General features: G+C 42.8%; 1 protein-coding gene across 1 annotated transcript; it reads left to right on the top strand.

Annotated features, from left to right (window-relative positions):
• Window positions 1–26758, top strand: LOC148022567 (uncharacterized). Its single transcript, XM_087695093.1, has 3 exons — window positions 1–295; window positions 696–801; window positions 26357–26758. The coding sequence occupies exons 1-3, from the start codon at window positions 156–158 to the stop codon at window positions 26369–26371; spliced, it is 261 nt and encodes an 86-aa protein (XP_087551219.1). The 5' UTR covers window positions 1–155; the 3' UTR covers window positions 26372–26758.

A 26758-nucleotide genomic window follows, 5' to 3' on the forward strand; every position in this document is an offset into this window, starting at 1 on the left:
GTCTAGAGAGTGACAAGAGAGATTCCGCCCCCATGAGATATATAGTGGTCCGCAAGAGCGACGTGATACGTCCCCAAACGTTAGTTAATTAATCACACGAGCGCCATAATCAACCAAATTGGGAAAATCCCTTATGACTACAAGAGAAATCAGAGATGGGTAGCTCGTGCTCGTGTCTGCAGTCGTCGCCTGTGCTAGACGACCATCCCTACAAGCCTCCCACCAAGAAACGCAGCAGCAACGATCCACACGATATTGAAGCTCGGGCCATGGCTGGCTTGGCCGCACAAAAGAGGTACCACAGGCTCGGACACACTTTGAGACTTTCTGTGCTGTGTGTGTGTGTGGGTGTTAAGTAATAAACTCAGGGTCTAATTCCTTAAGCATCCCTTTGAATCCCACTGTCCACACATGTCCGATGGCTTCCCAAAGTCCTGTGCTAAAAAAAGGAAAAGGGGATTGTTTACTGTAATGGTCTGCAGGGTAAGGATCAGGGGGAAATAGAAAAAGACCAAGCGAGGAATAGATATATGATCATTGAGCTGGTCGTGCTTTAATGGTTGTGTTTCTGATAATCCTGCATGTAGATGAAATTGATCGTTTAGCTGGTTATGCCTAATCGTTGTGTTAGTGCGTTTTTGTTCTGATTATGTTTTATAAACATGCCCGCTTACCAAATGTCTGCCTTTCCAAAGGGCTGAGCTTTACGAAAAGTCGGCAGCTGGAAGAGCTGCACGTGCCCAAATAGCTAAACAAAAAAAATATTCTCAAGCATCGTCTAAAGGTGAATCTGTTCTCAAGGTAAGCATTCACAAATTACACATTATCTTCATTTCTCCATCTAATCTGGTTGAATTTCTAGCGGCGGCTTTGGAAATTGTTGTGATGCAATGTCCTGCATTTAGTCAAATAGAAATAAAGGAGTACACTTTGCTGCACCCTGTGCTATTCTGTCTTTATATTAGTATATGCATTCAAGACATTCATAATACATGCACTAGCTTACAATCGATAGAAATGCATTATAAGCATGGATCATACCAAGTGCACCAAGAACATGGAGTGCCTGCCAGTTGCTTCCTGGCCCTACATAATGGAGTGCTGGGCGTGAGGCTTGGACCATTGACAAAAGATGTATAGCTTCAAACCACAAATGGGTTTCGGAGATTCCCAACTTATATGCTCACTTGGTGAGCAGGCAATGAAACTTTTGAGTGAGTTTGCACAGTCTCCTACCTCTTTGCAAGCCTTGCCCTCCATTTTCTCATCCCCTTACCTTTGGCAGTGCTCTTGTGGTAGTAGTTACTGCTTGTGACTTAGTACACTAGAAGCTTAGGGGGACACATATAGAAGAGCAGGTAGCAATTGTCAAGAAGCTTCCCATCACAAACTTCAAGGGAATATGCAGCATAAATCTTGCCCATTGTGGTAGGTGGGTTGCAAAAAGTGAGTGATTTGTCATTAGAAAATAGATTTTGAACAGCAACGGGGATAGTGAGACACAAAGGTCGAATTGTGTATGAAAAAAGGTCGAACTTGTGTATGAAATCCATTTAGAAAACAGATGATGGTTGATGGCATTAGAAAATAGATCTGGACAGCTATGGGGATAGTGGAGCAGCTGTGTTTTGGAGGCTGATGACAGCATCAAAGGAGCAGCAGTAGACGATGCTTGGAGCAATCGCAATGGCAGCAGGGACTGTGCTTTTGCACCAGACAGCTCCAGTCAGCCAGGGATGATAGCAGCAGCATGGGTGGTTGGAGAAGCTGTTGCTGATCTGAGATGGCGCTTATGCATAGTTTGAGGTAGTCATGAGCAGTAGAGTGATGCATGGCAGCAGGGAGAAGATAATTATTAATGATGATGGCAAGAAGTGTGATAATGAAGGGACGAAATGTCACTGTCCCTTTTGGCCCCTTTCTATAGAGTTTGGAGGGCCATTTTTCTTCTCAAAGCTCAAGAAGCACATTTATTTTTATTCTGCTTTTGGGATGTTCCAGAGAAGAATAAATTGGGCTATAAATTGGCAATTAACAAGCCATAATTATGGTCTAAATTTTCATTGTTTAACTTATATGTTGTATGCCATCTCTTGGTTGTGAGGCCCTATCATTGAGTTAGTAGAGAATGTTATGGAGCTTCGACACTCCATTTGTGGTCAGCTGTGTCATTTAAATTTTAATCCTTTGTTGTTTGTGGTGAGTGTTGCCGGACACTTTTAGTCCACTCATATATTTTAGTCTACACTTAAAGAGTTTTTTTTATATATAGGACCCTTGTCGTGTTAAGAAGAGTGCTAGGGTTTGCACTGAGGACACACAGAGTGTACGACCACGATAGAAACACAAAGACACAGACACAGACACAGAGGGCAAAACTCAAACCGTAAACGCAAAACTCAAAACTCAAACACAAAAACTCAAACACAAACAGAAGAAGGGAGAGAGAGAACACAACTCTGAAGTGAATGAATGCTGTAAATGAATGTAAGAGTGTATAGTGTGCTCAAGGGCAGAGCAATGTCGGAGTGTGACGTCCACCGAAGACGGATCCCAAGTCTGTGACCACCAGTCGGAGTGTAGGAGTGCTGAATAGTGAATGGCAGTAGGCTGGTCACCAAAACGCAGCAGTCTAGAGGTTGGAAACTGGTAAACGCAGCAGTGTACCACCGATCGGAGGCTGGAAACTGTGCACAGTCTGCTGTAAATAGCAGGCTGAAACAATGTCTGAGAGTGTCAGGGCCTGCAACGGTGAAAACATAGGCTGGCTGGCCCTGGAGATGATGGATAGCAAGCTGAACAGCAGTCTGGGATAGTTTGGAGTAGTCGCCAGTAGCTGAGAGCTGTCGCCTACAGCAATGGACAGGCTGAAGATGATGTGGCTGTAGTCGATGATGGTTGGACAGCAGATGGAGGCGGGCTGCAGGTTGGAAACTGGGCGCCAACAGCAGCAGAGGGTGTGTGGACTAGTGTAACCTACAAAACAAGGATAATGGCTGAATGGGGGCAGCCTGTCTATTTATAGATGTGGAAGGGCACCCCAAAAATTAGGGTTTCCACGAAACTTTCTCGAACCGCTCCCCGCTTTAAGGTTTCCACTGAACTCTCTCGAACCGCTCCCCATTTTAGGGTTTTACTCTAAAAGAGCATTTTTAGTGTGTTTTGGGACTGCTTAAGAGGCTCATCAGCAAGTAATGCATATTTTAGCTCAACACCCCCTCTCAGGCCCAAAATTGAGCCGAAAGGTTAGGCCAGCCATTGTGATGTTGATATACCCCAAGGCGTCCCACCCCAAAGCAGCCAAGGTATTGGACAAAGGGTGCACGTCGGCTACCCAGTGGCCTACCAAGACTATAGAGACGATGGTTATCTTACCAAGGTAGTCACCCCAGAGAGGACAAGGCATCGGACACAAAGGGTGCACGTCGGCTGCCCAGTGGCCGACCAAGCCCTACAAAGGTGGATGGAACGACATTGAACTTTTGTGTGTTGTTTTTTTTTGAATAAGTTTGGTAAAGTTTATGGGATGCGGCCGATTGAGGAATAGTGACCCAGAAGACGGAAGTAGGGAGGGTACACCCAATACATCACAAAACAGTACAAGCTAACCTATCCACTTAGGGTGTCGATGACGAGGAAAAGTACGTGATGAGGTATCCATGTGATGAAGAAGGATGCTGGTGTGGTAACAATTGCCGCCGGTGGAAACAGCTTAGGATCCGCTCAAGTGGTGCTTTGCATAATGAGATGCAAAGTATGCTACATGTTGAAGAATGCTCATGCAGCAGGTGCCACTTGGACAGTGTTCCTCATGGGAAAATTGTTCACTTGTCCAAGCGCCCTAATACAAAGATAATGAAATCATGCAATGCAAAGGGTAAGGTACAATAGGGGGAAGAAGCCGATGTCGAAGACAAAGTGCTGAAGCCTGTAGAATACCAAGAAGGGTAGGAACCCCTTCTCAACCTGGATGTAGATGCCGAAGAAGGAAGAGAAGCCTGATGTCGGTCTTCATATGGTGCCGAGAACCATAAAGAATGAAAGAAGATGAAGTGGATGAAGCACCCCGCTAAAAGAGCAAGGTAGAAGTCACTGCCATGATAGCATCGAGAGAGATGTTGCATGATCTGCCTTGGAAGGGGAAATCGCCATGCTGGAAGAAGAGCAAGCACTCCTAGGATGATGAAACCACGAAAGGAACGGTGCGCATCCCCACGTCTCTAGCCCAGGTAGGACCAAAGCAATCGTCAAGTTAGCCCTACACTGAAAGACAAAACCCTGCAAAAGAGATGAGAATCTGCAAACACAGAGGTTAGTGGTGAGATGCTCCAAAGCAAAACATAACAGAAAGAAAATCTAACTCAAAAGAAATGCAATGAATGTGTATGTGTGAGTAAATGCAGCGGAAGACAAAAAAATGGAAAAACTAAGGATAATGAATCCTACAGGCCCGACTCTAAGAGTGCGAAAAATGAATGCTAGACTGACCTAGGGTATCGGAAAGGACCTAGAGACATGCTAGTCTAAGAAGGTGGTCATCATCGCGTACGTACAATAGTAGGGCTTTGCCAAGGGAACGCCTGATAAGGTGGGAGGAAGATGAGATAGATGCATGAAGTGCAACGGGATCGGAACCTGTAGACCAATCAGCCAGTTCCTTAGGGTTAGTGAAAGAGATGGGCTGCTGAGGCTGTACTCGAGCCACATGTCCAGCAGCAACGGCGGGTGTTGAAGGAGCAGATGAAGCAGGAGCGGAAGGCATAGCCCCACTAGATTGTGCAGTCGCAGCGGTTTGCGGAGGTTTTTTAGGTGGAAGACCTTGGGCCTTGGAGCGACACTCCTCATCTACATGGCCTGCTCTTTGGCAATGTGTGCAAAACCGGTTTTTTTTAGGGAGTTGTTGCCAGATAGGTCTAGATTCTTTAGTTCCATTTGAGGAAGAGGAGTCACCCTTTGATTGGCTTGCCTTCGCATCTAGCGAGTTCTTGCCACTAGTGGTTGTCCCTCCCGAAGAAGAGGCAACCAACTCCCTCTGCTCTGAATAAGACTGTGATGAGGATTTTTTGTGGACTTGATTATACAGCCTCGCGTAATGCAAGAATTAGCACTCAAACTCGTAGAAGGTTGGCAATCGAGGTTGGGAGGTGATGTGTTGAATGAAATTGAAGTATTTTGCGGGCAACTTATTCAAGAAGAATGTAACCTGATCGTCATCTGACTTTGGAGAGCCAGTAGTGGCGAACTCGGCAAGTAACCACCTATAGTCAGCCAGCTTGACTTTCAGATCATCCCCTTCCTTAAGAGAGAACTCTTGAAGCTCAAAGTCGAGATTGATGCACCGAGTACGATCACGAGCCGCATAGCGGTCGAGAAGGTGACTCCAACGCTCTAACGCGAGCGGGAAGTGCTGCAATTGAGAGTGAAACTCAGGAAGCAATCCCTGCATCAGCTCAACATTGGTTGGGGCATTGTGGGCTCTCCATTGACGGATGTAATCAGGGTGAGCTAGTCAAGGGTCCGGCATAGGCTCTAGACCAATGACGAGGTCCTAAAGACCCTGAGACTCAAGCACTTGTTACATGAAATTAGACCAAGTGGTGAAATTTGACCCGTTAAAACGTGTCTTATCCGTGAAGGCATTCTTGGCCGTTGCAATAGGAGTGGTAGTGCTCGGAGATGGATAGTGTGAAAAAGTGTAGTGTGGGTAGGATGGGGGAGTGGAGTACACTTGGGAATGGGCCCTAGAGTGCCCACCAGGAAGGAGGTGGGATGGGAACACGGTGAGCAAAAGACGAGAATCCCTGCATAGGTGTAACCCAAGGAGAGTGTGAAGACGCACCATAAGCTGAGCATGGAAATCCCTGCGTACGAGTGGTTATGGGAGATGTGAAGCTGGGGATAGTAAGGGGGACGCCCATCACAGTCGTCCCAGGAGTTGGGAGTGTGCTCATGCGCTGAAAGGTGAGAGGTATTGTGTTAAAGGGTGGCATCCCCCCTAACGAAGTACCATGGTGCAAAGAGGTAGAGAATGGGGTGGAGAAGGAAAAGGTGCTAGGAGCGGAGATGGTAGATCCAACCCCTAGGGTGTGTGATGCAGATGTGGAGTATAATCCAAGATTTTGGAAAGATAATGAGAGATGAGCAAGGTGTGATATAGAAGAGGGTGGGATGGGAGGAAGTGAGAAGTGTGTGTAATATGCTCAAACGAAACAGAAGTTGTAGATGTACTTGAATTTCGTCTGCTTCGTGAGCCCCCTCTATTGAAGTTCACATACGCAAAGTCATCCGAATCCTGTACCTCAAAAGAAGAAACAGGTGAGGGTTTTGATTGATGCAACACAAAAGAATTGTACAAACCTGACATTGGACCTGGCGGAGATGATGAAGATGGATCGCCAGACATTTCTAATGCCGTATGTCCTCCATGATCGGAGAGGTGGCCAGCCTCACCAACCGGTCCGAATGTGGTAGCAAAACTGGTAGGAGGGGTGTAAACATTACCATACTTGTTGTGATAGTACTCCTCAAAGTCCTCCTCTATCATGTTAGTGAAATCTGGTGAATGTGGAGTGTCGTCCTCCTCACCGAGTCCATAATGTCGTCTCAGGGCCTCCAATGATGGAGAAGCCTGATAAGACATCATAGGAACTGGAGAAGAAGGTGTCTGGGACATTGTGATTCGGTTACGAGTCGTATTGTGTGCCTTGCACAAAGACTAGCTCTCAACAATATCCGCAGGATACTCTTTACAAGAGCACCGGCTCTGATACCATGTTAAGAAGAGTGCTAGGGTTTGCACTAAGGACACGCAGAGTGTAAGACCACGACAGAAACACAAAGACAGAGACACAAACACAGACACAAAGGGCAATACTCAAACCCTAAACGCAAAACTCAATACTCAACCTAAACGCAAAACTCAAAACTCAAACACAAAAACAGAGAGAGAACACAACTCTGAAGTGAATGAATGCTGTAAATGAATGTAAGAGTGTACAGTTTGCTCAAGGGCAGAGCAATGTCGGAGTGTGATGTCCACCGAAGCCGGATCCCAAGTCTGTGACCACCAATTGGAGTGTAGGAGTGCTGAATAGTGAATGGCAGCAGGCTAGTCACCAAAACACAGCAGTCTGGAGGCTGGAAATTGGTAAATGTAGCAGTGTACCACCGGTCGGAGGCTAGAAACTGTGCACAATCTGCTGTAAACAGCAGGCTGAAACAGTGTCTGAGAGTGTCAGGGCCTGCAATGGTGAAAACGCAGGCTGTTTGACCTTGGAGATGATGGACAGCAGGCTGAACAGCAGTCTGGGACAGTTTGGAGCAGTCGCCAGCAGCTGAGAGCTGTCGCCTACAGCAATGGACAGGCTGAAGATGACGTGGCTGCAGTCGATGATGGCTGGACAGCAGATGGAGGCGGGCTGCAGGTTGGAAACTGAGCGCCAACAGCAGCAGAGGGTGTGTGGGCTAGTGTAACCTGCAAAACAAGGATAATGGCTGAATGGGGGCAGCCTGTTTATTTATAGATGTGGAAGGGCGCCCCAAAAATTAGGGTTTCCACTAAACTTTCTCGAACTACTCCCCGTTTTAGGGTTTCCACTGAACTCTCTCGAACCACTCCCCGTTTTAGGGTTTTACTCTAAAAGAGAATTTTTAGTGTGTTTTGGGGTTGTTTAAGAGGCTAATCAGCAAGTAATGCATATTTTAGCTCAACATGTCCTCTCCCTTTTAGGGAAAGGAGTCGAAGAAGAAGGGGTACCAATAGGTAACTCTAGAGGAATGGGTGGAGTTGATGGTTGGGGAGGTGGAGTTAGTTGATGATGAAAAACGACTTGCACAAGAAGCACCCTCAATGGGATCACCAAAGGCCGCAACCTCATCAAAGTTCACATCCCTGTTCACATCGATCTTTCATGTCTTCGGATCCTAGAGTTTATAGCCCTTTGTAGTCATGTTATAAGACATGAAGATAAGCTTCATTGACTTTGGGTGAAGTTTGCTATGTCATTTCTTCTTGTCCACATGGATGTAAGCATCACGCCCAAAGATGCAAAAGTGCAACATAGAAGGCTTTTGCCCAAAGAAAGCCTCACAAGGAGTCTTATCCTACAATGCTAAAGCCGGAGACTTGTTGCGGATATGCACTGTTGTATCAACTACTTCACCCTAGAGAAAGCAAGATAATCTCCAATGCCCCAACATCAATTGGACCATCTCAAGCATGGTTTGATTGGTGTGCTCTACCACACCTTTCTCAAATGGTGTGTTTGGATGGGAATACTCCACCCGAATAATGTGATTCGTGCAAAATTTAGATAAAAACGTTTGAACAAAACTTGCCGCCGTGGTTAGCTCGTATATCTTAAACTTTGAAAGATGTTTGTGTTTCTGCAAACATCTTCCACTCGTAGAAGTTGGAGTATAGCTCACTCTTGTACTCCAAGAAGCATGGCCACGCATATTTGTTGAAATCATCAATAATCAACATCAAATACTTGACCTTCTCGAGGGAGGCAATGCCCATAGGTCTGCTTAAATTGGTATGCACCAACTCTAGTAGTGTACTAGCCCTCTGAGAAGCAACTTGTGGATGAGATTGCCCATGTTGCTTGCCCTGTAAACAACTAGGGTACAAAGTATGAATAGGAGCAAAATTTGGAAGGCCCTCCACTAACTTCTTTGGAGAAGCCTTGTGTATGAAGTTGAAGTTTAGGTGCCCATGAAAGGCATCCCAAAGTAGCCCAACAAGCTTGTGAGAAGTCTGCATAGCAAGGGTGGTGAGCTGATAAAGCCCACCCTCTTGAGTACCTGCCCAAAGAATGGAACTTATAGAAGAATCTTCAACATTCAACATCCTAGGTAAAGACCATGTGAGTATCTAGCTATGTCAAATCACGAATAGAAAGAAGGTTAGAGTCCAAATCTGGTACATAAAGGACTTTGGCTTGATGATCGGGCAAAAGGGGAATAGACCCCACTCCACGAATTGGCATAGAAGAGTTGTCATAAATGGTGATTGAACCCACTTTAGAATCAAGATACTAAAGCCAATCGTGCGAATAGGTCATATGGGAAGTGGCCCCATGTCAACAAGCCACGGCTTCTTCTCAGTGGAGGAAGCAAGGGTTGTATCCTCAACCTGGAATAGATGCACAAAGACAGACTCGGTCTAACTTGTGAACCCTTCGAACCATACTTTGGCTTCAAATGGGCGTAGTACTGCCAACACTTCTCCACAGGGTGAGTGTCCTTCCCATAGTGTGGGCACTTGGGCCTAGACTTTTTCTCATTGTTCTTCTCATTCGTTCTTTGGCTTCAAAGGGGGACTTCTGCTTCTACTCCTTCCGATTCAGAGAGGGACCCTATGTGTCATAAAGTTCTTCACACACCACTACCTTTCACTTTCGAGGAGTGGCTCTCCTTTGAGCACTCATTTTCTCTACTCATACCTAGGATCTAGAGGATCTACCTAGATTGGGGCCCTTGGGTCTTTAGCTTCTTATTCCTTCTAGCATGGAGTCACGGAGCTAGTGGTTTCTCTCTCGAGGTTGAGTTTCGGGTTCTATAGCTCATCCGGTCTCCTGACTATCTTCAAAGGTCTCCTTTCAAGTGGTATTCTCAGATTACAGGGTGGATCTTCTTCCTCCCTTGGTTAGCATGGAGTCAACTCCCGAGATGGAGTATGGGCATATCCTTATGGTTCTCAGCACCACACAAAGTCCAACATTCCTCTATGCATTGCCACGAGGGACACTGTCTAAGTGGCACATGCTGCATGAGCGTTCTTCAGCATATAGCATTGCATCTCCACCTCACTCTTCTCTTGTTCCCCTTTTTGGGCCTGAGAGGGGGTGTTGAGAAACCCTTCACCCGTAGTTTTGCGTTTTGCGTTTAGGGTTTCACAGTGGACAGCAGCCTCAAAAAGGAGCTGGGCGCCCACAGTGGGGCACCACCCTAGACAACTGGCACTCTCTCTGGGCGCCACCCTGGTCAGCCTCTTGCCTATTCATAGGTTGCCTCTGTTACTCATTCATTGCGCTTGATTCATTCAGCCCGTCACCTCTTCTCTCCAGTCTCTCCACTACCCTCACACCCGTTCAGGAGGACATTGCGGTTCGTGGTTCATGGCTGTCTTCATCATCTTCCTTGTGCTACGATACCCTTGTTCCCTTGTATCACATTCACTCCATGATTTGGATCTTCATCATTTCATTCATTAGAGTTTCTTCTCTCTTTTCTTCTCTTCTCCATGTTTGTTGAGTTCACTCTGTGTTTCTCCTCGCAAACCCTACTGTCTCGCTGGTACGTCATCTTTTGACACTTAGGTTGCTGCATATAGATATCCTCATGCAAGTCCCCATGCAAAAAAGCTGTTTTCACATCCATTTGATAAAGATTCTAACTACACAGCCAAGACCAAAACCAAGCATAGAGTAGTCATCTTGACTGCATGAAAAAAGGCTTAATCAAAGTCAATACCATGCTCCTACTTAAAATCCTTAGCAACCAATCTAGCCTTATATATTGGATTGAGATGTCTAGGGGTATTTTTCAACTTGTACACCCACTTGTATGGTAGTGCATGCTTCACATTGGGCAAAGGAATCATATTCCATGTATGGTTTTTCTATAGTGAATCAAACTCATATTGCATGGCCCTTTTCCAAAAGTGACTACCACCTCTACACATGACCTCCTCATAAGTAAGGGGCTCACTAGAATTTGTCACCATAACATAGTCCATGGAGGATGCAAATTGATTAAGCTGATGTCTATCTCTAGTAGACTGTCTTAAAACGGGCTGCGGGGCTTGTACATCTTGTCCAACATTATGATCATGGACCACTGGAACATCAGCTGTAGGTTGTCTAGCTGGCTATACGATAACAAGAGGCTCCTCTTGAAAGATCACCTTGTGTACCTTAATTACCTACTCAGACTGCTTATGCATCTTCTCCTCATGGAAGACAACATCATGGCTGGGGATAACCTTTCGAGTTTGTGGATCCCATAGGCGATAGCTCATCTCATTTGTATCCCCATAACCAAGAAAAATGCACTTCATTGACTTAGGATCCAGCTTATTGCGTTTGTTCTTGGGTACATGGCAGAAAGCATTACATCCAAAGACTAAGATGCATATATGAGGGAGGTCTTCTAGACCATATGAAACGAGCCTTCTTTCGTGAATGGGTGGTAATTCCCTAACTACAACTTAGTTACAGCATTAAAATTTATTACAAAATTGGGATATTGTTTAGGCGCTTGGCAACACCATTTTGGGATGGGGCGTATGGAACGGTCAACTAATGTTTAATACCCTTCTCATCATAAAATTGCACAAATACTTCAGAAATATACTCACCTTCATTGTTAGACCTTAGGCATTTTAGCCTATACCTAGAGAGATTCTCAACAAGAGCAAGCCAATGCTAAAAAGTAGATAAGACACTCGATTTCTGCTTAATAGGATATGCTCGGACCTTATGTGAATAATCATCAATGAATGGAGCAAAGTACTTTGTGCTACCCATTGACTGTCAGGGCATGGGACCATATACATCAGAATGCATAAGAGTTAGATGCTCACCCATGTACGTAATGCCAGCCTTATGAGAACTGCATGTCTGTCTATCATAAAGGCAATGGTCACAAGAATTAAAACATTTGTAATTCAGAGGAAAAAGATACTGCAAATGAGTAGACATTTTTATTTCCTTTAAGGATATGTGCCCAAGGCGAAAAATTCCATAAAGATACATGTGGTATGTCAGCTACAACCAAAATATGGTCAAGGAATCTAGATACAAATAAAGGATAGAGGCTGCCAACCTTGGCACCTTGAGCAAAGACAAGATTTCCACAGGTAATTTTCCATGTGGAATCACCAAAGAATACATAGTAGTTTTCATTATCCAATTGCCCAGCAAATAGAAGGTTTTTGGTCAAAGCTGATATATGATGTGCATTATAATTTATGCAGAGTAAAAGAGTTGCTTGAGGGAAACTGCGGCCTTACATCCTCAATACCAAGTCATTTTCCATTTGCATAGAACCTATCATGCCGTGATAGGACTAAAGTCAATCCCTATGCGGGGTAGCATGAAAGGAAGCCCTTGATTCAAGCAGCCAACACTGAGAATATGTAGACGAAGTATTTGTCAACTGAGAAGCATCAAGAGAGGAAGTTGCTAAGATGTATTCATCATCTAACTCTGGTTGCACTACACTTATCTATTCAATCTTTACATTGGACTTACTAGGGACAATGCTGTGATCATCTGGCTTTTTCTACACTTTGTCCTTGCCTTTCTCTTTGCGCTTATCATTGCGCATCTTATGGCATTGTGGCCGAATACGACCTTGCTTTCCATAATAATGACACGTCGGAGAGGACTTACGATCATATAACTTACTGTGAGACTACCTGTGAGACTACCTGTGAGACTTAGACCTCTGTGAGTCTCTACCATGACGATCATTACTACTCTTACCATTGTGTTTGCTCCTAACAGTCAATGCATGAGAAATACGAGCTCCATTCATATTCTTTTTGCTTTCTTTTGTGAGTTAAGTATTCTCAATATCCTCGAGTTTCAAGGCATCCTTAGGCATGTTAGCACACATGGTTGTACTGAAAGTGCCCTATGACTCGGAAAGTGTCACAAGCAAGAACAAGGGAGGTAGGTTATCCTTGAACTAAATGCCTTGCGAAGTCAATTGGCTAAAAATCGAATGAAATTCATTCGAATACACGGACATAGTAGTCCCTTCCTTCATGTGAAGGTCCATAAGTTGTTTCAACCAATACATCTGTGATGTAAGACTTTGCTTGTCATAAAGATTGCATATCTTTTCCCATAACTACTAGGTATTATCTTCGGGTATCACAACATTAAAATAAACATGTTTAGACAATGATAGTATAAGGGTGGATTTACATAGCTCATCTAACTCATTCCACTGATCCTGATCCATGCCTTTGGGCTTTACACTCTTGGTTTTCAACGGCCTAACTTGCTTTTTTTGGACCAATACTTGCCACACCTGTGTCGTCCAATAGGTAAAATTTGTGCCATCAAGTTTTTCAATATTGAAAATAGCACTATCATTTGAAGAACTAGCCATAATGACATTATACCAATGCAAAATCCAAGAGTAATGGACTGCGGTAAATGATTGCAAAATAGCCCTAAAACTCAGCCAAAACAGGAGCAAAATAGGAGGAAATACCAAAGTATAGAGCTGTCCACCAACTGCAACTGTCAAAGTACAATGTTTGCTCTCCAAGACAATGTGGAAAATTGTAATTACAACATTGGTGTACTAAATGCAACAATATAACCAAGACCATTGTGGGCAAATAATAAAAAAATACCAGGCTTCCACATGCCAAGAATATCCGGGTAACAACAGGGATATGTAAAAGCAACTAGGAGTGAATAGGCATACAACCGGTACTAAAGTTTGTCATAAATTCAAAGGAATCGGTAACCAATACATCCCATACGCATAGACATCGTGTTTGTAAGAGAACTCAAGATTAAGTGCATAGATCTGCCAAATATATTACCAACTCAACAAAGAGTAATGAAGCTCAATACATAACCAAGAAGCATGTATACATCATTGAATCTTGCTAATAGAGGTAAGACCTGGTGTCCAAAGCATGTAAATCAAATCAGTCTACTAGTAGGTATAACTGTATCCAAGAGTATCCAAGAGAGCATGTACATAAGGCAAGAGTCCCACCGTCTTAGTAAACCAAGCTTAATTGCATAGAAAATCCAAAGCTCCAATGCAATGTACCCAAGTAAATGCAAATATCGCAAAGGCATATCCACTGAAGTGTATCCAGAGTGTAAGAGAGCAATGCAAGGCTTAGTACATCAAGTACATAATATCCGGGTACCCATAGACATCAGCCAATACATTCGGGCGCATAAAACTGAACGAGTCTTTAAACCCGTAAAATGACAATCATTGAAGCAATTGAAGCATGTAGCCAAGGCTTCAAGATATCAAATGTAGCTCAAAATCAAGTCCCAAAGCATATCTTGGTCCAGGCATCAATGCTAAGCATCAATACATTCAAGTGGTATACACGCAGAGCATGTAGACTTTAAATGCATAAAGCTTATTGTTAATAGCTTGCTGCCCAAACTGTTATTATAAGCTAATCAAGTTCTAAAGAATCCAAGTAGCATCCCAAAGCATAAATATAACATTTGCGAACCAAAATAGCATGAATGAAGCATTAAACTTGCATTATGAAGCTCATTGTTTGCTGTCCATAAGGTATACAGCAGGTCTGTACCAAAATGTGAGTCAATGGTTGAGCAAGAAATCTTCAAATGATGCCCAGGAGCAAGCCGAACAATGCCAGAATGATTGCCACAGAGTGTGTCAAGTGCTAGGAGCAACTACCAATGGCTGAATTGAGCCAAGTGTGATAGCATAGTTGCCCTTGTACGTAGTACAGATTTGTTCGTATTGTACAATCCGTACGGTATGGTACAGTACAAATCCCTACGTTTTTGTATGAAAAAACTGCTGTGTCTGGCGCATTGTGCCTCTTGATCAAAGTCAAATCTGCATACTCTGCCTGCGTCTGTCTTGTTTTTTTGCTTGTGTGGCACACTTGCTAGCCCATTGCCACTTGCCATTGGATGCCATTGCTCATTGGATACCAATTGCCATTGGATCCCATGGTCTAGCCTTGGATGCTCTTTTCCACACTCTTGAGCCTTCTCTCTTCTTCCACTTTGGATCCCTCTCTTGTTCCACTCTCTTTTTCCTAGCCTATAAAAGGTTCTCCTCCCCTCCATCCTTCCACACCAAATCAACAAGCATTCTCATTGCTCAAGCCTCTCTCTCTTCAAGCAAGCTCTCTCTCTCTCTATCAAGTTTCAAGCCTATCCTTATTCCTATGCCCTCCTCCTCTCTCCCTTACTTTCAAGCCTCTCACTCTCCCTCTTTCTCAAGGCTCAAGTCTCAAAGTCTCTCACTATCCCTTGGGCCCCTTTGTCTCAAGCCTCTCTCTCGCTCGTTATTCTCCCTCTCCATCGGCTTTATGACTTGTGAGAAACACGAGGCCTTCAATTTGCACACCATTCATGTAGAGAGGGACACAAAGAAGTCCAACTCCCACCATTGGATGTGCAAGTATTGCGAGAAGTGCTACACAAGTGATGCGATTGGACTTCAACATCTATCCAGGATGGGGGGGCAACTTGCTCCATGCAAGGAAATCCCTTAAAATATTGCAAACAAGATTCTTGCCAAGATGAGAGGGGGATCCACCAGGGTGGTATATTGGCACCGACACATATGCCTACTAATGATGAAGTATCAAATGTGGATATATATTCAATTGAAGCAGGTGTGAGACATCCACCATTGATGGCGCGGGCTTCACGTTCGCATCCGGCTCTAGCAAAAGACAGAGTGGATGCTCATGCTGTCAGAGTGCAGCGATGTGGAGACTAAGAGAGAATGAACACAAAGAGGAGAGAGAGAGAGAAAAGGATATAGTGTAAACGTAGAAAATCTGCAGTGTAGTATGCTGTATAAGAGTGCAGAAATATACACGGGGGCAGAGGAAATATCTGCGTATGTCTCCGACTTGATGACCTTGATCTCCGTCAGCCCGAGCACAGTCTGTCTCCGCCAACAAATCTCAAGATCAGAATTTGAAGTGAATAGATGGGAGAGTGTGCCACAACCTGACTATAAATAGCCAGGAAATAAATAATGCCCAACACCAGCGACTGCAGAAAAAATAATAAAAAAACTGTTCGATTGCGGGCTGCCACGTGGCACTTGTGCAGACTCCTGACGTGGCTGCTGACATCCGTACTGTTGACGTGGCACTTTGCCGCACTCTCCTGTCCACCGATTGTCCAGGAAATGACTATCTAACACCCCCTCTCAGATCCTGGACTGGTCAAAAGATTGAGGGATTTGGAATGTTGCCGAAGAAGAGCTTGGGAAAGCGCATTCGATAACAAATTTGCAAGATTATCCTCCGTCTTGCAGTATTCCACATCAATGGTTCCATCCAGAAGCTTCTTTTGAATGAAGTGATACTAGATCTCAATGTGCTGCGTCCGGGCATGGAATACAGGATTTCGTACCAAGGCAATACAACTCTCATTGTCGCACTGCAGAAGAGTAGGATAAGTTTGCGGGCAGCCAAGCTCCTCCAACAATCTCCGAAGCCACACAACCTCACATGTGGTGGAAGACGCGGCCCGATACTCTGCCTCAGTAGAAGAAAAGGCAACTATGGGTTGCTTCTTGCTACTCCAAGATATAACACCTGTACCCAAGGTAAAACAATAGGCTGTAGTAGACCGTCGGTGGTCCACATCACCAGCCCAATCCGAGTCACTGCAACCTGCAAGAACCAGATCGAAAGCATCTGTACCTGCGGGATAAGAAATCCCCAAGTCAGAGGTCCCCCTTAAATACCGAAGAATCCTCAGGGAAACCTGCCAATTCACCTGTTTGGGTTCAGTCATGAACCCTGCCAAAAGACCCACAACAAAACAAAGATCAACATGAGTGTTGAGAACCCAAATCAAGGATCCAATCAATTGACGGTAGCGTGAAGCATCCATCACAGGAGAATCTGAGTGTGAAGTGGCCTTCGAGTTCGGATCCATAGGAGTAGTAATGGGCCGATAAGTCTCCATCTCAAAAGTCACCAAGAGCTCCTGAATGTACCTCTATTGAGAGATGAAAATCCCCCTCTGAGACTGATAAATCTCGTGACCCAAGAAGAAATGAAGAAGCCCCAAATCCGTCATCTTGAATGTTTGATGTAACGCCATGTCAGAGTGCAGCGATGCGGAAGCGTAGGACAAAGATTGAGAGAGAGTGAACACAGAGAGAAGAGAGAGAGAGAGAAAAGGAGACAATGTAAACGCAGAAAATCTGCAGTGTAGTATGCTGTATAAGAGTGCAGAAATATACATGGGGGCGGAGGAAATATCTGCGTATGTCTCCGACTTGATGACCTCGATCTCCGTCAGCCCGAGCACAGTTTGTCTCAGCCACCAGATCTCAAGATTAGAATCTGAAGTGAATAGATGAGAGAGTGTGCCATAACTTGACTATAAATAGCCAGGAAATAAAGAATGCCCAGCACCAGTCGGTTGCATTAAATGTAGCCAACTGTAGAAAAAATAATAAAAAAACTGTCTAACTGCAGGCTGCCATGTGGCACCTGCGTAGACTACTGACGTGGCTGTTGACATCCGTACTGCTGACGTGGCACTCTGTTGTACTCTCTTGTCCACCGACTGTCCAGGAAATGATTGTCTAACACATGCGGCACCAAAGAGACAATCCTCTCTCTCTCTCAAGCTCTTGGTCGTGTGTGTGGATCGGTTGCCTGTCTTAGAGAAAGGCAATGACTTGCGGACATTGAAATTGCAGGCATGGTGATTGAGTGCAATCTTGCATTCAATGTCTTAAAGCAAGAGCAATGGAAGAAGATGGTAAAAGCCATTGCCAATGTGGGTCTATGTGAAGGATGGACCGGTGTCACATAGAATGACATGAGGATGAAAAAGATTGAGGAAGATAAGGAGAGGATTGGTAGAGCCCTTGATCCTATTCGGGCTGCATGGACAAAATATGGTTGCTCCATTCTCATAGATGGATGGAGTGATCGTAAAAAAAAGGGATATCATGAACATACTTGTTTAATGTCCACTTGGCACTTACTTTTTGCAGGCCGTAGACACTAGCAAGAGGTGGAGAAAAATAACAGGTGCCTTCATCTATCGCCACATTTGGCAAGCTGTCATTGAGGTATACATTGTCTTTTAAATTTGTTTCTTTCATTATTCATGATCATAATTATCTATCTTCCTATTCTCTCTAATACCTATCTCGATTCTCTCTTCCCTCCAAGCCTCTCTCTCTCATGATTCTTGAAAGTTGAATCTTTCGAGGCTCAACTCTCTTTCTTTCTTGGATCTCTCAATATTGTAATTTGTGGTTGTAGGTGGGTCTCTCGAATGTGGTGCAAGTTGTTATCGACAATGCATTGAATTGTCGGCACGTGGGCCATTTGCTTGAGGTGGAGTTCCCCATGATCGTGTGGACTTCATGTGCAAGTCATTGTTTGGACTTGCTCATGGAGGACATTGGGAAGCTCAAGTGGGTGAAGAGGGTGGTCCGCAAAGCCACATCAGTTGTCACCTTCTTCACAGTAAAGGTAAAGGTGCTTGTGATGTATCATTAGCATAGCACACTCGAGTTGAAGAAGCCTTCTTCAACTCACTTTGCTTATATGTGGTTATTACTTGAGTGCCTTTATGAGGTGTGGTTTGCCACAATGATGTCCACTCTATGAAATGAGTGGGATGAGCACGAGACAAAGGAGGCCAAAGCTATGCAATGCTTGTGCCTTAGTTAGTAGTTTTTGCAGAAAGTCCGTGCCATTGTCATTGTTGTAACTCCCCTTTATAGGGTGTTATGTATGAGTGATTGTGAGGGGTCTACCATGGGCCTTCTTGTTCACTTCTTTAGAGCAACATTGGTGCAGGCATATGCTTGCATGGTGATCATAGAGACACAATGTGCATATATTCTAGAGATAGCAGAGAGAAGATGGGCCTGGATGTATGAGCCGATCCATAGTTTTTGCAGCATTTTTACATTTGGCCTACAAATCGCCAATGTTTATGGACGATAAAGAGCTCCGTTCGGACCAGCTTGCTTGTTTGATACGTGTGGTCCCTGTGGATGACCACAATGCAGTGCTAGAGGAGCTAGGATGCTTGTAGATCAGAGAAGGCATGTGGCTTTTGCTTCTCCCACTTGTTGGAGGAGGGAGTCACTTGTGAAATCTCTATTTTGGTGGCAAAACTTCGGATATGCCCTGGAGACCCTTCAGCCCTTAGCCATGAGAGTCCTTGCTTTGGTTTGCTCTTCGGGTGCATGTGAGAGAAACTGGAGTGCATATTCTCTCATTCACATGAAGATTTGCAATCGCGTTAGAGCGCTAGTCTATTACCGCACTAACTTATGCATGATGAGGGTGTTGAGAAATGTGCAATCACATCCACCATAGCCTCTTTGTAAGGAACAAACAAGGTAAAGAAACACATTGCAAATAAAGCCTTAGACTAGGTCATGTATGCATGGTTTATTAAAACTACAGTTGGTGAATACCACAGTCACTTTCCACCTTTCCTGACCTACCAATACCACCTACTGTAAGCCTATAAAATGCATTTTCTCACTCTTTTCAGTCAATTGGAGTTTTTGCCACTTGGGCTAGGATTCTCACTTAGTTTTTAGTAACATTGAGACATCAAACCAGCAAGAAGGGGACATTGTGAAAGATTTAAGTTTAATCCATGAAGATATAAGCACAGTGTCCATTGGCACTCATCTAGTGCTTTTAGCACTTATGTTATCTAACACAATCAGCTTTGCCTTTGATCAAATCTGAGTTTTTTTGTGCTACTCCAGCATCACATCAAGGAGGGGAAGACTCGGACTTGCAAGACCTTGAAGATCCCAAGTTCAAAGGACATATTAGTTACCTAATCACCTAGTATCTCTTGATACTAATCACCTAGTGCTTCTTGGCACTTGTGCTCAACTGAAAGTTGAAATTTTTTGGAGCTGATTTGTTGCTGATCTTGCAACCTCAACATGGGCAAGGACTCATCAACATCCCGGTTCAATGGTGTCGGATTTCATACATGGCAAACTAGGATCAAACCGATCCTGATGAAGAAAGGCTTGTGGTCAATCACAAGTAGTCAAGAGAAGAAACCAAGGGAAGCTGCACTTTCACGTGACACGGGATCGATTAGAAACCTTGTTTGGAGCTCATTCAAAATCTTGCAAATATGGCTTACTGATTGAATTTTTTAGGCTTGACATGAAAAGTAGTACCTCACTTGCAACTCATTTGAATTATATGGAAAGCTTGTTGACATAACTTGTAGGAATCAACTTGAAGATGAATGAAGACATTTGCCACTCTAGTGTACTCTTTCCATAGCATTTACACTTCTCTTGTGTACCTTTTAAGTATTTGAAAATACATTACATTGCTTCCCAATGTGGCTTGCCAAGGTTAGACATGAATTTGCTAACAACTCCCACTGCATAATCAATGTTAGGGTGAGTTGCAGCTATAGCATCTATCAAAGATCCACAAGTTGATGCATAAGGTATGGCCTTCATAGCACTAGTAGCGACATCATCCTTTGGGCAATTAGCTTTGCTAAGCTTTGTATGTGGCGGTAAAGGGACACCAAAAAGCTTAGAATCAGCCATATTGAACCTGTCAAGTACTTTACTAATGTACTTGTCTTGTGAGAGAAACAAGTGTTACCCTTTGTCTCTTTTAATGTGCATGTCCAAAATGTGTTCAACTGCCTCCAAATCTTTCATAGAGAAGGCTGAACTTAGCTGCCTTTTAAGAGCATTCAAAGTACTCTTATGCTTTCCTGCAATCAGCATGTCATCCACATATAAGACCAACACAATAACTTATAAGACTTCCATCATCAACCTTTTTAGTGTATAAGTAGTGATCTGCACGACTGTGTTTAAATTCATGGTGGAGCATGAAGGTATGAAACTTTTTGTACCATTGTCTAGGGGCTTGTTTCAGCCCATATAAGCTGCGTTTCAGCTTACAAACTAAATGCTCTTTCCCTGGGATGGCAAAGCCTTCTGGCTATTTCATGTACAACTCTTCATCTAGATCACCATGAAGAAAAACAATCTTCATATCCATTTGATCCAACTCTAAATCCAAGGATGCGGCGAGAGCCCTTAGCAACCAACTGTGCCTTGTACTTGGGCTTCCCATCAATGCATTTCAATTTGTCTTGTTTTCACATGACTATGCCTCTCTAAATGTTAGCGACTCACCCTCATCAGTCATCAAAATGCAATCGGACCTTTTTACCCAGTGATCTATATTGTCAAGCAATGGGTCTATATCCTCAGGTGTGTGCACATCATTACTAGGTTGTTGATTTTCAGCATTTTCTTGCTGCTGTAACCTGTTTTCAGCATGTTCTTCTTGCTATTCTATTCCATCTTGTGCATCTATTTGTTGTCCATTATCTTTTGGCTGTGGCACAATGGGTTGCTGTTCATTTTCAGCATCAAAAGGAACAGAATCTTCAGCTAATGGCTGGCTGTTCATATTGAAATTTGACATTTTTGTCAAGGTCACCTTGTGTAGCATGTTTCAGCAACTTTGCCTCATAAAATACTACGTCTCAGTTGCATACAATCTTCTTGCCCTGAGGAAGCCAAACTCTATAATCCATCTCTCCCTCATCTCCATATCCCATGAAGATGCCCTCAATGAATTTCATGTCTAGTTTGGTCCTATGTTCTACAGGTACATGCACAAAGGCATCACAACCAAAGATATGCAAATGGTCATATGAAGCAAGTTTGTCGGACCAAACCTCTTCAGGAATGCCATTTTCCAATGCACGATTTGGAGAGCGATTGCATACATGAACTGTAGTTTCAAGAGCCTTTTCCCAAAATTGTTGTAGGCTCTCTCACAAAGTGTGCGATTATATCTTTTAGCCATGCCATTTGATGTAGGATTGTAAGGAGTTATTAACTCCCTTTTAATGCCATGCATCCCATAAAGCTTTTTCAACTCATTAGAAACATACTCACCCCCATTATTTGTTCTTATAACTTTTAACTTAAGTTCTCTCTGTGTGGTAACAAAAGCATGAAACCTTTTAAAGGTATCCATCACTTCCTTTTGGCTCTTTAACACATACACCCATGACTTTCTACTGAAATCATCAATAAAAGTACAAAGTAACGTGCATCCCCATATGAAATAATAGGCATAGTGCACACTTCAGAGTATACTAAATTAAGAGCATTGGACTTCTTAACGACACCAGAGTAATAAGGAGACTTCACATGTTTTCTATATATGCAATCATTACAAAATTGAGACTAGATCCTTTTACATCAAATCTCCTGAAAGAGGAGAGAATCTGAAGGTCCTTTTGGCTTATATGGCCAAGTCTTTTGTGCCAAAGTTCCATCTATGAATGAACTTCAGCCACAGCCAAGAACTTGCTAGGTAATGCTTTACAATGCAAATAGTACAAAGTCCCCTTTTTGCTACCTTTAACAATCAGCATAGAGCCTATGTGGACCTTCCAAGATCCACTACCAAAGGTAGTAAAATATCCTCTTGCATCAAGTTGCTCAACTGATAGTAGACTTTTCTTTATGCTAGGTACATATTTGACATCCTGTAGAATCAGCTCTTGGGCATTTTCAAGGACCAAGTGAATGGTACCTACACCCTCTATCTCACATGCATAGTTGTTGCCCAAGTAGACCTTGCCTAGGCAACCTACAATGTATTCAGAAAATGACTCCAGGGAGGGAGTAACATGAAGAGAGGCACTGTTGTCCACTATCCAAGATAGGGACAGCCCATCATGGGCTGAAAGTAAGGCATCGTGCTGTATTATTCCTCTTCTCAGATCTACCTCTAAGATGATAGGTTGAACCATTGCTTTCTCCATTGGACTTTCTTTTGATCTCCTCATTGAGGATAGAGCCTCTAACACCATCAAAGGTTAAAGCAATGTTGTTGCTAAGTAAAACATGCAAAGCCTCCCAGATATTAGGTAAAGTCATTAGCAAGAAAATAGCTTTTGGTTTATCATTGAAGGGTTGCAAACCAGAGTCTTGCAATTGACTCAAAATCCCTGTGAAAGCACTCAAATGCTCAGATGCTGGCTTAGACTCATCCAACTCCATATTCACAAGCTTGTGCATGAGATGCACTTGATTTATGGGAGTTGTATTTTCATAAGTATCCATTAACTTTTTATGTAGCATAAGTTGTATCAAGACGCTCAATGTCTGTAAGTATATTATTAGATACAACTTTTTTAATGTATACAATGGCCTTCTTGTTGAGTCTAGCCCAATCCTCATTTGCCATAGCTGCAGGCTTAGTTTCCAAGAGAGCATTACCACAGGCTTTGAGAAACAAAATGCCTTGCTTCCTATCTTTCCATAGATCAAAGCTAGTGCCATCAAACCTTTTGATTTCAAGGAGGGATTTAGTGTCACTATTGCTAGAAGCATTAGTGGCCATTTGTTAGCAAAGTGCGAAGTACCAATACTGTAATTTATGACAGCAAACAATAGGCTGAATATTCAGTTAATTTCAGCCCAAAATTTCGGGAAATAAGAGCAAGATTTAGTGTCACTGTATTTCAGATAGTGCCTAAATACAAATACAGTAGTAGAGGAAATGATTTTCAGCATACATTACATGCATACATCATTGCCAGGTGACTCCCACTTCAGCAATGTCACCAAAAATGCATCTGCAACAATCCTAGATCTGCAAATGATCTCTAAGACTGCTACACCATGAATATTCAGCAATACATCAACTCAATAGGAGTTGCTTGACATGTATATTGCATACATATTTGCTCAAATCAACTTCTGATACACAAGAAAATACCCAAGAATTCTTCGCAATTTCTCCAAAATCTCGTGAATGGGAGATAAAAGACTCCAATTTCATTGCTTACATCACCAAGATTGCTTCAGCAATGTCCCCAAAATGCAATACACACATCAATTTTGCCAAAATCCACAAATTTCAGCAAAAGCCCCAAAATTTCACTAACCAATCTGTCCCAATTGCATTAATATGTGTTCCCGAGAGCATAAAACAAAAAAATTTAGCAAAATTCACAAAATTTTGCAAAAGCCTCAATTTCTCTGGTCCAAATGTCAATTTCTCAGGTCCAAATGTGCACCAATGTCAATAAATTCAGCTCAGCTGAGCAAAATTTAATTGATACATGAAAAGCCCTAAAAATTTCAGAGCCAATGTGCACCATGTTTGCAATTTCCGGGTCAAATGTCACTGTTATGGACGAACAACATCAAATGTGGGACAAGCCCCAAATTTCAGCCATGAAATTTTTGAAAAATTATTAGTTGTGTTTCCACGCATGAACCAAGCCTTGTGTAATTGGGCCAAGTCACATAAAAAGTCAAACAAGCTGTCGATAGATGAGTGTACCAAAATTGTTACAGTACACAAAGAATAAAATGTATTTATATGTTAGGGTACAAATTAGGGTGTGTTCACACTTGTATAACTTTACACGGAGATGAAGGGACTTTACACCCAACAAGGTGTTCATAGAGGGTCACAGTACGCATAGTTGAGGGAGCCTCATACAAAGTTTGAAGCTTCTTCCATACGGCTGAAATTGTCTTGTAGGAGGTGATCGTAGGTAGAACCCCTTTTAGAGATACATCGGAGAAGAGTAGAATACACATGGGCAAATCTCATGTAAGAATAGCTTCATTATGGTTGATAGGGTCCCAATCATCCAGAAGAGGAATGGGAGGCTGAGGTCGCTCAATAGCTCCAGAAACCATGGATCATAATTGCTTTAGCACAAATCATGCTTTCATGACAGCACTCTAGGTGAGATAGTCAAGGCCATGGAGTTTATCTTCAATAGAGCAATACCGAGGTGTCATTTGGAGAGGATAGGATGAGAAGATAAAGAAAGAAGAGAAATAGAGAGTGCAGCCAAAGACAGCACAGACTGATCATGAGTTCACATGCAGTGGATAGACAGCTGGTCACTAAAATGACTGCATAAACCAGGAAAAGCAGGTTGATGACAGCCAACAAACACGGTCAAAGGGTTGAGAATATTGTCCCCAGCCTGCAGAGGCATTAAATGCTGAAAAGACAGCAGTTGGAAGTCAAAATGCAGACTGATCAGACATTGAATGCAGGCAATCAGCAATAAAATAATGCAGGAAATGAAAACAGGCAGCGGATGACAAAATGTAGGCAATAGGAGCTAGAGAACAGGCCGTTTTGCAATAGATAGGTGTTGCCTAGGCTGAAAAATTGTTGCAGCAGAGATGGATGATTAACGGCAGCAGTTGGTAGACTTGCAACAGCAGAAAACAATACACGAGGATTGAACATACACGTTTGATAGCATGCTAGAAGTGGGTGCAACGATGGAAGCATGGAAGATTATGGTAATAGATTGTACAACACGAGAAAACAAAAGAACACTGCTAAAGGAGAACTTAGAGACATGCTCATGAAATGGAATCCGTATACCAAACACAAGACAGTCACATACAATAGTGAGTCACTACTTCTGTGAGCATTGGCACCGGCTCCCTCTTTCCAACAAAACTTGCATTGAAAGTCTGCAAGTGAATGATGATCATTGAGGAGGAGCAAGCTTGAATAAATAGGCAATAAATAATGCCTAAAATGCATCAGGTTGGCCAGCAATAAGATAATCATAAGATGGTGATTGGCCATATTGCATGAATACACAAAAATAAGCACCAGAAAAATGCCTAAAGTACTCCATTGTGCCTAGCTCACAAATACGCATGCACAGATGCATGAGTTGACTAACTTGCTAACAAGTCTATCCCACACTTCAAGGCATTAATCCTTTCTGTGCAGGTTTGACTCTGATATGCTTGAGTTCCAATCACAGGGCCCAGTCAGGTCATACATGTGGATGTATATTTTCTCTAACCCACTGCGTGGGTCCATTGTAACTTGTGATCACTCATTGGTGGTTAGCTCTAATGCACTTTTCTAGATGTCTAGTAATTACAAAGAAACAAATTTAATAAATAATTGACTATGCAAATATATTAAAGTGGATATAAGTTCTTTTTTTGTTATTTTATGACACCTTGAGACATGGCCACTCTTAAGGCTTACTCCTCTATATAAGAACTATTCATTCAACATGATTCAATGAATATAATTCATATTTATTCTTCTTCTGTGTTTTTTGAGCTTTCTGTGTCATAGTGTTTTGAAGACTTCTTGTGGGCTTGCATAGCATCATAGGGTTCTTTTATGTGTCCTCTTAGTTAGCGTCAACAATTGGAATGATGCATCTTGGACTTTACGACCACGTTCTTTTATAAGTCCTCTTGTTAACTTTTCCCTTTTTAAAAGAATTTTGTCTCATAGGAAGAATTCTAGCTTCTCAAGTGTAAGGGGGATGCTAACCATACTTCCATGTTTCCATGTGTATAAGCTATGACTGTGCATTGCCATTACACTACGACTCATACCATTGCCATTGTAAGACATGCTATATTGATGCCTTTAGATAACTGGGAGAAGTTTGAGCTTAAAAGTCATATTTCTAAGGAGAGGAACTATGTAAATGATATATAAAGCTCACATAAAATAACCATGGGATATGAATTTTGGTTTTTATTTGATGTGGATCCAATGTTTTATGTTATAAATTGACAAATATTCATTTTACAGTGGCAGATGGGCTGAATGATGGATAAATATGAGTCCACAAGAACTAACATAGGTGAGTGATATGGATGTTTTGACTAAGCGAGCTTTGCATTGGGTCGTGGACAACATATACTATTTTACTTTGGACCTCTTGGTTCTTGAAGTCAATCGTGTGCATATGGCTTTGTAAATAATATCATAGGTTCAAAAATGGGCTATGATGTGTATTTTAACCTTGTGTATCAATGTCTTTTGTTGTATGTATAGTACATAAATTGAACCATACAATTGAATGTTCTTGATGAGTGAAGCTCATAGATAATTTCGTCTTCTAATGAGACCCTTTGATGCATGTATGCATGTATTACACACGAGCTAAACTCATGTGTTCATTTTTTTTGGATGGGTTTATTTATGAATGCA

Source organism: Lygodium microphyllum, chromosome 16 (genome assembly GCF_053477565.2).
Source record: "Lygodium microphyllum isolate KBCC chromosome 16, Lygodium_microphyllum_v1.1.10, whole genome shotgun sequence".
Classification (NCBI taxonomy): domain Eukaryota; kingdom Viridiplantae; phylum Streptophyta; class Polypodiopsida; order Schizaeales; family Lygodiaceae; genus Lygodium; species Lygodium microphyllum.